Raw genomic sequence first — 13,832 nt, 5'->3', positions numbered from 1 at the left:
TCTTTTGACGAAGAGTTAAATTATTTGAATCCACCAAGAGTCAAAAGACCACAAGAACAATACACAGGCAGCTCATCTAATCCAAAGATTTGTTTTCTTTTTAATTGTTAATTGAGATAGTCTTGGTTCTACAGTCACTCTGTTCATGATTATATTTACTGACTTGACCGATGAGCACAGCATGAACCCAATGACCTGCATTAAAGGGCCAGTAGAATCCAGTGGAGCTGAAAGCACAAGGCGTCGCCACAAAAGAGCTGTCAGATGTTTGCCAGCAAAAGACTGATTGAATTCATTTCTTTAGAGAAAAAAATAGGACCTAAAACTCTACATCTGTCTTTCTTATAGCAGCACTGTCTATAAGTCCTGCGAGGCGAGACATGTTGAAGTCCAAGCTTCAAAGCCCTTTAGCTGACCTGGTAACGTGCAGGTGGAAGGAAAGCAGATAGAAAGAGCCTCAGCGGTCCAGGGCTCCTGATGAAAGGTAAACACGCTGCATGGTCGCTGTACCATGATGTGTGTGTGTGTGTGAATAAGAGACTAAAATTATGAAATAGAATATAATTTTCTTTCAAAATGTTGTGTGAACATGAAACTTTTCTAAAATGAAAATGCATAAATAATGCCTTTTACCTTGGAATGTACAATCGTAGAAAGTGCCTGCCGTGTTCTTGGTTCAGTTTGGTAAAAATGAGTTATTAAGCATGATGGCCTGCCACTTCAACCGCGAAACACTCCACAGGTACCTCAAATAGTAAAATTGAAAGAGTCTAGGTTTATATTAAAATAAGTGGATTAAAGACTACTTGTGTAGTTTACATTTGTCGGGTGAAGTACAGAGAATTGTATTGTAGATTGAGGAAGCCAGATGTTTTGTCTGACTGTATCTTCTCTGAAGAATTCACGTTGGTTTTTAAAGGAATCTGGTCTGAAAAGAAAATCCAAGTATATTTGAAAGAGCTCGTCCAATGGAGAACATCTGGATTGCTTTTAAAGGATGCAGGTCAAATCCACTTTTGAGAATCCAAGTCTTATTTAATCAGAGTCTGTCTGGTTTGGAGAGTCCTGGGAGTCCAGTGTGGGGTTTTCAACGTCTCCCTTTGGTTATTCGTGTTTTCTCCACGTTGACATGCTTGTTCTGGTGATTTGTGTTTTTAAATTGAAGATAAGCATGAATGTGTGTGAGGTGGCCTCTGTATTGACCCACTCTCCATCCAGAGTTGCATCGATTGGCTCCAGCCTCCATAATTTGGATGAAGCACTGTAAGGTGGCGACCAGCAAAGATGGATGTCATTTTCCATTTATCCTTGCAGTTGGACCTCCAACTGGAGCGATGCCACATTTGAGGATTGATTCATAATGATTTATTTGAAAGGAAAAGCCGATAACAACATTCACGTTTAAGAAAATAGAGCGAGATGTATACCTACACAAAAACCTACACAAAAAACACATATTCTAAAACTCTGTAGTATCTGAATCCCAAACATTGAGCCTTCAAGAACTTAAAAAAACATACAAAATGTCTTCCGGCTTGTGTTGTATCATGCACGACGCACACACGCACACACACACACACACACACACACACACACACACACACACACACACACACACACACACACACACACACACACACACACACACACACACACACACACACACACACACACACACACACACACACACATCACGAGCTCAGACAGCCTTCGAGCACAAACAGAGATGAGCACCAAGGAAAACAACAAGCTGGGTCTTCACAATTGAAACTATTGTTCGGCTAGAAAACACATCCTGTCAGAGAAACGATTGTCGTGAGTCCTGTGGTGATGTCACGCCGCTCGTTTACTCATCATGCCACTTTAAAATGTGAAGCTTGTGAGTGAGAGCAAAGAGATGAGCAGAAAGAGACGAGTGTATTCCATCACTAGAAGATCAAAATCAGTTCCACCCCCCCTAATAAAAAAATCAATATTCAGCCAGAAACTGTGTGTGTGTGTGTGTGTGTGTGTGTGTGTGTGTGTGTGTGTGTGTGTGTGTGTGTGTGGTAAATACCTGTGTGCGTGGCACAATAGGGAAGAGGTTAAGGGTGGTGGGTCTCTTGGGCCGGTAAGTATCCATTGTAACAGGAGCCACGGGATCCTTAGTAACTTGCGGCAGAGCGACGGCGGGCGCGTTGGAGGACTCTTTGTCACCACGGTAACAGTCGGCACCGTCGATGAGGTCCAAATGCAGCATCTCCGCCTGGAGCTGGCCGACAGCTCCAAGCTCCGCCCTCCCCGACATGCTATTGGTTCCCCGCCTCACACGGCCCTACAGGGATTGGAGGGAGCCGGCGTCAGTCGGGGAGACAGAAGCACAGAGAGACAGATAGAGAGAGCGAGAGAGGGAGAGAAAGCATGTGTGGACGAGATGAGGAGACCGAGCCAGCCAATTAGAGGCGGCTCTGTCTCCAGCCTGTAACCCTTTCACTGCCAGCAGAGCGCCTGCAGCTCGGTAGAAACACTATATCTGGCATCGGCAGCTCCACATGACAACACTCACCAACAGCCATCAATTGTGAAGGAAAAACCCTTCTGGAGTGTTTCTGAGCGTTGACTACTGATGGCGGAGGATTGCTATTGTCGTCGCCAAGCGAGACACTAAGACTTGACACTCGCTGTCTCGGTTCGATCAGACATTGTTTTTGTGTTTTCCATTTGGAGGTTTTGTGTTGATCTGCAAGGAATGACTGTTGTGTCCACAACATTGTTGTTTGACTCATGAGCTTCATTAATAGTTTCACGTTGGACAAGTAAGATATCTTCAGGAAGTTCAGGAGTTGTGAATCTGTGTCACTGACTCTTTTTTTGTGAAAGACAGCAAAGTGGCTTGAGCAATATTATTTGAAGATCAATACATTTGACAAAATATAAATAAGAACTATAAGCGAGCCAGAATTAATTAACTACCAATTTTTCACCTATTATCTCAGAACATTTTATAAAATTGGCCATATTAGACTCACTTTTTAAAAAAAAGAAATATTTGTCCAAAATGTAAATGTTCAATGAAAGGTAAATTTGACCTACTGAGAGAAAGCCCTTTTTTGAACCCAACCAAGGATGAAAATAACTGTAAGGGGTTGGAAAATGCAAGTATAAAATTAAATGAAAATAATAATTCAATAATTTTTCACTTGCATGAAGATGTGTCCAGAAAAGACCATTCTTCACAAGAAACAAAGCCATATGATACGATCCTAAATATATATACATACTAGATATATGAAACATATATGAAATATCAATTTGAAATAAATGTAAAAGTCCACTGAACAGGATTTTTGTGTTTGTCAATGTATTTCACCAACATATGATCTGAGAGCAAGGTTGAGTAGAAACACCAGTGTCCCCTGAACTGTGGAGCATCAGGAAGTTACAGTGACACAACGGGGGCATGATCGGATATGACAATGTTGTGATCTGTACAGGAACGGACTTGTGGAATCAGTCTTTTGTCCCTTGACAAAAGACTGATTCCACAAGTCCGTTCCAAGTCCGTTCCAAGTCCAGAAAATAGTCTATCCTTGTGTATGTATGGTGGGCACTGGAGAACAAAGATCCTCATCACCTTCATGTTTGGATGAAGGAACTGCCATCTGTCCAGAACCCCTAATTCAGATAGGAAGGACTGGATAAAGGGAGCAGACCTGCTTACGACCCCGGGCCTGCTAGATGAACCATCAAGGGATGGATCCAACCAGCAGTTAATCTCCTCCTAGTATTAAGTGGTGTGTGTCCAAGTCGTACAAGACATAGAAACAAATAGTCAAAGAAGTTTACATCATGCAAGTTTGGAGCATATGCATTTGTCAGAGTTGATTTGATATCAAGTAGAGAGCCTGAATTGATTATAAATCTTCCATTTTTATTGGCAGTAATTTTGCTTGGTTGGAAATGTATATTCTTGTTGGACTGGAGATCCCCCTTGCCTTGGCCTGGAATGTTGACTGGAATCTAGAATGATCTGAAAAGTGCACATGGGTCTCCTGCAAGAAAGCAATGTCTGTATATAGAGGTTTGAGATGGGTAAAGACCTTGTTCCCTTTAGCTGGCTGATTTAGACCCTTGATGTTCCAGCTCACAATATTAAGATGGCCACTCAGATGTTGTAACTATAATGGTGAGTAACCATAAAATTGGGCTCTGCAGAGTTGTCCACCGCATCTCCGCTGAAGGTAGGGGGCATCCAGCTTGGTTGCCCAAATGTTGTGTATTTTCCTGTCCGTCCATCCATCCATCCATCCATCCATCCATCCATCCATCCATCCATTATCTGCCACTTATCCAGGGCCGCGTCACAGAGGCAGCAGTCTGAGCAGAGTTGCCCAGACTTCCCTCACCCCAGACTCTTCCTCCAGCTCTTCTGGTGGCACCCCAAGGCGTTCCCAGGCCATAGAGAGACATAGTCCCTCCAGGTGTCCTGGGTCTGCCCCGAGGCCTCCTACCGGAGGGACATGCCCGGAACACCTCCCTGGGAGGCGTCCGGGGGGCATCCGAATCAGGTGCCCGAGCCACCTCAGCTGGCTCCTCTCGATGTGGAGGAGCAGTGGCTCTACTCCGAGCTCCTCCCTGGTGACTGAGCTCCTCACCCTATCTCTAAGGGTGACTGAGCTCCTCACCCTATCTCTAAGGGTGACTGAGCTCCTCACCCTATCTCTGAGGGTGACTGAGCTCCTCACCCTATCTCTGAGGGTGACTGAGCTCCTCACCCTATCTCTGAGGGTGACTGAGCTCCTCACCCTATCTCTGAGGGTGACTGAGCTCCTCACCCTATCTCTAAGGGTGACTGAGCTCCTCCCCCTATCTCTAAGGGTGACTGAGCTCCTCCCCCTATCTCTAAGGGTGACTGAGCTCCTCACCCTATCTCTAAGGGTGACTGAGCTCCTCACCCTATCTCTAAGGGTGACTGAGCTCCTCCCCCTATCTCTAAGGGTGACTGAGCTCCTCACCCTATCTCTAAGGGTGACTGAGCTCCTCCCCCTATCTCTAAGAGTGACTGAGCTCCTCACCCTATCTCTAAGAGTGACTGAGCTCCTCACCCTATCTCTAAGGGTGACTGAGCTCCTCCCCCTATCTCTAAGAGTGACTGAGCTCCTCACCCTATCTCTAAGAGTGACTGAGCTCCTCACCCTATCTCTAAGGGTGACTGAGCTCCTCACCCTGTCTCTGAGGGTGACTGAGCTCCTCCCCCTATCTCTAAGGGTGACTGAGCTCCTCACCCTATCTCTAAGGGTGACTGAGCTCCTCACCCTATCTCTAAGGGTGACTGAGCTCCTCACCCTATCTCTAAGGGTGACTGAGCTCCTCACCCTATCTCTAAGGGTGACTGAGCTCCTCACCCTATCTCTAAGGGTGACTGAGCTCCTCACCCTATCTCTAAGAGTGACTGAGCTCCTCACCCTATCTCTAAGGGTGACTGAGCTCCTCACCCTATCTCTAAGGGTGACTGAGCTCCTCACCCTATCTCTAAGGGTGACTGAGCTCCTCACCCTATCTCTAAGGGTGACTGAGCTCCTCACCCTATCTCTAAGGGTACGCCCAGACACCCTATGGAGGAAGCTCATTTCAGCCGCTTGTATCCGGAATCTCGTTCTTTTGGTCATGACCCATAGTTCATGACCATAGGTGGTGTAAAGTCAGTTGAAAACTCTGCTCGTACTGAACGAGGTGCTTTTGAGAAGAATACCGTGAACAAGGCTGACATATTATTTCCTGTTTGTCTCCACTGGATGTTTACATGAATCACCAGGTTCACACATCATTGATAACATTATAAATATTACAAATTAAGATTTATATACTGTATATAGTACAAAGTTTTTTATATATATAAAACATTGAATCTCAATTCTGAGCCTGTTCTGTAAATAGTTTTCAAATAAACAATAAATAAAGAAACTTCTGATCAATCCATATCAATTTCAGACTTAAAATTACTGTCAGTGGCCGTACTGTCGGCGACGTACGAATTACAAAAGGGTCCTGCCGTTGGCCGGGCCTAGGGCCCAGCCGCTGGCGAGGTCCCTAAAAATGTACTGATTTAAGCCCCACCCAGTTTCACTTGAACCACGCCCACTTCTGCCTTAGGCCGCGCCCACTCCGAGTACAGATACGGATACAGATCATTTAGATGGTTGAATAGATACAGGTACAGATACAGATAGTGGTGGACTCGCTCATCCCTAATAGCAATATTTGACTAGTCTGGTCCACTCTAGATGAAACTGGACGTAAAGTCCCTGAAGTAAATTAATCTTATTTCATAATTATTTTGTATACATCTTATATACATATGTATGTATGTATTTATATTATATAGCTTTTGTATTGATTCAGTTATGTGCTTTTAAATAATCATAACATATTTGGTGTTTGGTTTGTTCAATATCAACTGGTCCTAAAATGTGTCCTCGTGACCCGTCCCAGAGAGGACACCTGTCTTCAGGGGACACATGCCCTTGGATTTTAGGGCGTCTCTACATCAAAACTAGACTATATGAAGTATAGATATGATTACTGTCTTTGTTCAAACAACAATATACAAGGACCATGAGTTCTTGCACATTAATCAGCTTGAATGTAGAAGCAGCTTTTAGTTAGGAAACTAGTTTGATCATTCAAAGCAGCATTGCTTCTTACATTTTGTCTAATTTGAACATTCCAACACTAACATTCCAAACATTAGGGACTCAACTGCTAATATTCAGATGTCAGATGCACACTAAACAGCTGCTACATAAAACTCACTTGAAAAGATTGGGCAGAGTGCTAAGAACTGCTGATAGTTCACACACTCAGGGTGCAACACAGCCGAGTTTGTAGCGTGTAGAGAGTCATTGTATTCTGTGATGACATTTATAGTGACCGTCTCTGACAGTCCTGCTGAATCAGAACAACTAACAGCATGAGTATCATTAGAAAGTCAGAGGGCACTGGGCCACTACAGTCTGCTTCACTTACCGTCACCATGACTGAAGCCACACCTACAAACATTTGGTTTGGAGGTTTATCTTTTTGAGGACACTGACTTTTAACCAACGTTTTCTATAACTCCTTTCTAAAAATACTTCTTTTCCCCTCTAAAGTCTCAAGCTGAGTAGTCAAACAAAAAGCAGACCAAAAATGCTGGGTTTTATTTACATGGTCCTAATTCTACAGCGTGGAGACGTTTCAACCGGTCCTCCTAAATGCATGTGAACACATCTATACACACAAATGGTAAAAGTCCATCTGCCGTCACATGCAACTGCTTTGACATAGAGACCAGTCACTGTTAAGCCTATTATAGTCTTTAGCTGTGCCTCAGCTTCACATAGAAACCAACAGCACAGAAACAACTATGCATTTAAACTAGACACACACACACACACACACACACACACACACACACACACCACACACACACACACACACACACACACACACACACACGCACACAGACTTTATTGGGCTGCTCGGGGTTACTGTTGGTTATTTTTGTAAGGAAATCTCACACACACACTTGTGCAGATAACAATACGCTATATCGTAGTACATGGACATTCGGATGTGGACGGACGACTAAGTTGGACTGCTATTACAGGTGACTGTCAAAATAAAACTACCAGTTTTCATTGTATGATCTTCTCTCGTATTGAGTACTATTTTACTGTATTTGCTGGCATCACTGCACTAAAAACTGTAGAACAGCTGTATAAAACAGCCATCAAGGTTTTTGTCAAAAAAAACGTCTCCTCTCACCATTGTCAAATTTGAGTGAAATATCATTGTTACAGGAATCTTGTTTTGTCTCATAAAGGATGATGTGTAATTTTGCAGTCTGTGTTCAAGGCTGACCCGTGGCAGCACTGTTGGAACCTCTGTGCTGCTTTGGTATATCTAGGAATTAAACTGGATTGGCATTCATCCTGAGGTATAGAGGATACTAAAGTAACTAAACTGTGTAAATATGAAGCTACTCTTCATTCAAATCCTCTGGTGCCTCTGGTGCCAAGCATCTTTGTACCACAAGACAGCTTCTATTCTAATTATTATCTGCATGGTCTTTTGTAATGACGCTGTGTCGACAACATTCAAACTCACAGTGGGTGAAAGGAATGGAGGTTAATCCACTTCTCTCTGTGAAGTGTTGCCTTCAAGCACATTTGTATGCAGTGAAACACTCATCCCAGATATCCAGAAGGCCTCTTTCCCAGCAGCACAAGAAAAAAGAAGAGAAAGCGACAGTAATGGTTTCCAGAGGAATATGGAACCTTTGAATTGGAACAAAAGTGAGAAGTAGGAATGAGCGAGTTCACCGCTATCTGTCTCTGTTCAACCTTCTAAGTTATGTGTATCTGTGTCTGTACTCGGAGTGGGCGGGGCCTAAACCGAAAGTGGGGGTGGTTCGAGTGAAACTGGATGGTACATTATTTTAAGTCTGAAATTGATATGGATTGATCAGAAATTGATTTATTTATTGTTTATTTGAAAACTATTTACAGAACAGCCTTAGAATTGAGATTCAATGTTTTATATATAAAAAAAACTCTATACTATCTACAGTATACAAATCTTAATTTGCAATATTTACAATATTATATTTATTTTTATGAACGGCCATATACAATAAACATATTAATATAGGCTACTTTGTGTGTTCAGCTAAATGTGTGTATGTGTGTCAGTGGTCTGTAAGACTGTTTATGTTTAATGATGTGTGAACCTGGTGATTCATGTAAACATCCAGTGGAGACAAACAATATGTCAGCCTTGTTCACTGTATTCTTCTCAAAAGCACCTCGTTCAGCAACCGACAATACCGCCCCGACAATAATAGTGCATTGAGCTAAGAATTCCTTGCTCAGAACTTTTAGACTAAGATCGGAGCTGCCTGAGACACTTCGTGAATACGGGCAGTGGCTTCCAGGCCCAGGCCAGGGTTCATGTGTTGTTTCTAGGGCCTGGCAAACAAATTATTTAATAGAGCAAATCGAATTTGCAACAAAAAAAAGACTTATTGTGTAAATTCAAGCCCCCCCCCCCCAGTTTTTCAGCATTATTTGTGTTCCGTTCTACCAGTCTGTAAGGAGAAATGTTTCATTATCATTTGCTGATGCTTGTGCAAATTCTGTGCAGACCTTTGGGTGCAGTGGCCTGCAGCCCTGCAGCTCACATGAGATCTTTATCTGTTAAGTGTTTGTGTTTCTCCCCCTTCGAACTAGTTGTGTTTTTACGATCCTGTAAGACAGACCACAGGACCCAGTTTGAACCAGTGTGTTTTTACAACTTGTGAACCCGCCCACTGAGCTGTCAATCAAGAAGGCTGGTAGAGAGCGTTCTGGGAAGACTTCTGAGTGAACCCTGTGAGGTGAACTTGCTGTCTTCCCTCGCTGCAAGTACCTTGATTGTTTCTTGATTCATGTGTCTTCTCTTTATTGACCTATTTCAGGGGTTTAGACCTGACACAGTCCTTGTGAGTTTTTGTAGCTGCTGTTGTATTTTTTGCTTAAACCTGGTATAAAGCTTGGACTTGTTGAATGATGGAGTCTCATTTACTTTTTATTTTGGGATTGTTTCTATGCATTTTAACACTGAAGACAATCACAGCAATAAAGTTGTATTTTTGACAATATATCTGATGTCTGTAGTCATTTTTAAGTGAATTGAGAAAAAAAAAATAATCGAAACTGGAATTTGTCTTTATAAAAAAAAAGTATTTTTTTTTAGGCCAAATCGCCTAGCCCTAAATGTCTCCTGTCCACTCGATACTCCTGTAATGTCTCACACAAAATCAACATTGGTACAATGTCTCTTCAAACGGTGCTAATGCAAAGGTAGTTGGTTGGTTCCATTTGTGTCTTGTGTGTCTCTTGTAAAAGGCCTTTCTGCATTAGGTTTAGGGTTAGCTGTTGTCCAATCATCACTCGTACATTGTCTGTTATACAATCAGGACTCTGGTGCTAATGCCAAATGTGTAGTGCTCAGTCAGTGCTTGTGAAATGTCTCCTGTCCAATCAGCACTAATGCAACTTCTCTTTTAATTGGCACTTGTAGAATGTCTCTAATCCTTGAGTAATATCTCTTGTAAAAAGCCCTTGTGTGTTGTCTGTTGTGTGATAACTGCTCCTGTTATGTCTCACATCCAATCAGCTTTGACTGTCAGAATTAAATGTATGTGGGTGAATATAAAACCACACAGTCCATCCCGTCATTGGACAAACCATTATTCATTCACAAAGAACTCCCTGGTGTGATTAACTGTCAAAAACAGTCACCTTCTCATGCATTTCCCTTTATTCTCAGTCCAACCGTGTCACAGCGATCTCCGTCTGTCTACAATGGAAAACATTCCCACACTGTACGTTTTCTCTATTTAGCCTCCCCCTCTCTTTCAGTTCTGTTCATCTATCTCCTGCTATAAATGAATCAATCAATGCCCATAAATGCAGTGGTCTGCTCTTCCTCTAGCATTTTATGACCACAGATGATCACCAGTGCCTTTAAGAGAGACTTGCCCCCTGTTGCTAGGAGACAAAGGGGCTGAGTGGCGAAGGAGAGGCGGCTGCCCCCAAAGACGCTGTGACGTCCAGCTTCCCTCCAATCAGATCGGCTTCAGCGGAGGAAACACAGAGCACACAGGTCGATCACAACACAAGACGTGGATGGAAAAAAATACTAACCCATCCAATTCAGAGGTTCAATTCATCACTTGCACTCAAATAAATACCTCAACCACAAAGTCCAGACATGATCATTTGTTGCACACAGGATTGAAATCTCACACGCTGTGCCGGCTAAGCACTTTACCACTAGATGAAAACAAGTTGTGCCACATTAGAGGTGCTGCTGCTATTTATAAAAATGCACAGAACTACCTAAGGTTTCTTCAGCTCTGAGTTATTTTCTTATTACAGCTCATTCCATAAACCTTAGTCTGGTCAAAGAAAACACCACAGAGCCAGTCATATCATCTATCAGGTGTTGGTGCATAAGAGTCATATATGTATGAATTATTTCTTTTTGGACACCACTTTTTTTTAGCTTGCTTGCTTGCAAAAAATAAATGATCATGGCTTGGCTACAAAATGTGCTTTTTCAGAATATAATGGCGGCAATGTGATTACCATATTTTCCAGACTGGAGGTCCACATTTTATGTTGTTTGGCTGGTTATGTGACTTAAATTAGGAAAACGTATATATAATCAAAATACACGTGTATACACCATCTGGGACCCCTAGGTGGCACTATAGGACAACATATTGGTGCTACAGTGTTGCAAAAAACTTCTACTATTATCATATTTGACTGACAGCTCAAGCAAGAACAAATGTTTCCAGAAAGAAGCAACACAGGACAAAAGAACGAAAAATGATCAACTATGCAAGTTGTTGGGGCCAAAGTCCAGTGGCCACTCAACCTCATGGAAGGGGGGAGGGGGGGGGACCACGTTTTAAGAACAAAGAGACCACATGCTCAGGCCTGGAAAAATCCGCCATTGGTCACGTGCCCCTCCCCCCGGGTCCCCCCCCCAGCATGGTGCAACACTGCAGGTCACCGGCAGGGGAACCCAAACCTCCCTCACCGGCCGGAAGCTCCGGGGCGAGCCCCGTCAGGATTGGTCCACATCGCCCTGAGCACAGCGGAACCGCCACACCACGAAGAGGTATAAAGTCCAGCCACGAACGCAACACGCGTCTTTCCCAGTCGAACGTCCGTCTGGACACGACGCACCTCTTCACACAGAGACAAAGGACCTGGTGTTAACACGCCGATCAGGCCGGAGTTTCTTCACCTCGCTGGACGAGCAGAGAACAAACTGTGGAATTACCTTTGTTTTTCTTTTTTTCTTTCTTCCCCTGGATCCTGAGTGTGCGCTGGGAACTCTCCCCGCATGCCGACCTGAACCACACTTCTTCTTCCCCCTCCTCACAAGACGCTCCTGATCCCCCCTTGGATCATCCTCTGGACTTTCCCCGTGTTCACAGACCAGTTCAGGTTATTTCTCTGGGACGCCAGAGAAACCCGCCCGCGGCCGTAAATCGATGGATTTCAACCGGCCATGGAGGCACGTTCACCCTCGTCCAACCAAGTAAGGCTTAGAGTCTGGGCAGGTAGTTAGAACAACATGTAACAAGTAATAATGAAATAATCACCAACAATAGGATAATTTTGGCCTTTTTTAAATGTAATAAGATCCATAATATGATCCATCATAATAGCACTTAATGCCTTATTAAATGATTGAAGAAGCATTAAAAAAGAAATCCTTCAGAATGTTACGATTGGAGCCAATATTGTAAAAATACTTGCGACGGCCAAATGAAGCTTCATGAAATATTGTCTGTATTTCCTGAAGCCACTAGATGGCGCTGTCTGTTCAACAAATGTTTGAAAGCTCACTTCATCGCCAGTCTTTCAGACTCTATCTTCAAACCAAGAGCGCCGTCTAGTGGAGTCAGAAAATAAAGAAAATGGTTCATGAAGCGTCATTTGGCCGTCACCAAAAAAATACATAAACGGAGCGACAATAATTGGAAATACAAGTTTGTTTTTGCAAGTTTTGTGCAGTTTTGTCATGATAAATAAGCATACTTGCATTCAATGAAGAAAGAAACTGCAACTCTCTTCACTATTTGATTACATTATTGGACAGTTAAGAAATGATTGGCTTCAATCAAAATGGCCAAAATTATTGTGTTACTGGCAGTTACACCCCAGACAAAGACGAGGTTATGCCAACCTTAAACAAAACAACTGATCTATAAAAGGATCACAATTATATGCTGTTGTACCTTATCAGAAACTATATGAATGTATGTATTCAACTAATTTAGAGATCTCAAAAACATTGGACATACAGGACATTGGATGATCGCTTATCAAATTATCCACAGCAAACAGAGCCTCTGGCTCCAGGCATCCATAAATATCTGTGCACATTATCAGTAAACAGCAGTTTATCATATGGTACATGCTGCCCTGAACTGCTCATGAGATAAAACAGGATAAACAAAGGTTCTCTTGTTTCTGTTTGTGTTGAAGCAGCGGCTTCCTCTCGGTGGTTACCATGTGTGGGTGATATGACGTGAGCAGTATCCATGGCGGCCCAATTTGGAGGTGAAAGTTGCGTACGCTCATTTGCCTTCAGTGTGATGTATTTTCGGCTTTCATACGAGCAGAAGGTCAGAGGAACACATTTGCTGTGGAAATGGGTGTGCTTTTAGTGCACTCTGGCTATACCTTCCTCCTCATCATCTCTCTCTGATCTCCTTTCTTCCCTTGAGACATCTTGCAACTTCAATCAACTTTCTGAATCTAGCTTTGCTAGCTTAGCTTAGCCCCTCTGGTGACATTGGTGAAAAAAATATTATTGCTTAATAACGCGTGGCCACGCGTTATTAAGGCGTGAGATATATAAGACATGACCTTTAACTCATCATCATTGTTCCTTTAGCTGCTTACAAACATGGACGAGTTTGAATACATTTGGTTTTATTTCAATCTGGGAATGAATTACAATGATATTCTTCAGGCGCTTGCAGTTCGGCATGGAGTCATTCTTAGCAAGAGACACTTAATCCGGCTGCTCAAAAAGCATCGGCTCACACGCTAACAGTATGCTACGGAGCCCCTCTGGTGCTAAAGGAACAATGATGATGAGTTAAAGGCCACGTCTTATATATCTCACGCCTTAATAACGCGTGGCCACGACTTATTTATCTCGTTCCCACGTCTTAATAACGCGTGGCCACGACTTATTTATCTCGTTCCCACGCCTTAATAACGCGTGGCCACGTCTTATAT

At 43.0% G+C, this 13,832-nt stretch overlaps 1 protein-coding gene across 1 annotated transcript in view; it reads right to left on the bottom strand.

Moving 5' to 3' along the window:
- Nucleotides 1-13,832, bottom strand: part of mapk8ip1b (mitogen-activated protein kinase 8 interacting protein 1b) — a gene marked incomplete at its 5' end in the record, with an annotated part of 101,261 nt that overhangs the window by 33,521 nt on the left and 53,908 nt on the right. The window contains one exon of the mRNA XM_080520605.1: nucleotides 2,057-2,314. Coding sequence (XP_080376731.1) covers nucleotides 2,057-2,314 — 258 coding nt within the window. The remainder of the gene's footprint in view (nucleotides 1-2,056; nucleotides 2,315-13,832) is intronic.

This window comes from Blennius ocellaris (genome assembly GCF_963422515.1).
Source record: "Blennius ocellaris genome assembly, chromosome: 1".
Taxonomy (NCBI): domain Eukaryota; kingdom Metazoa; phylum Chordata; class Actinopteri; order Blenniiformes; family Blenniidae; genus Blennius; species Blennius ocellaris.
This window is presented reverse-complemented; position numbering and strand designations above follow the sequence as displayed.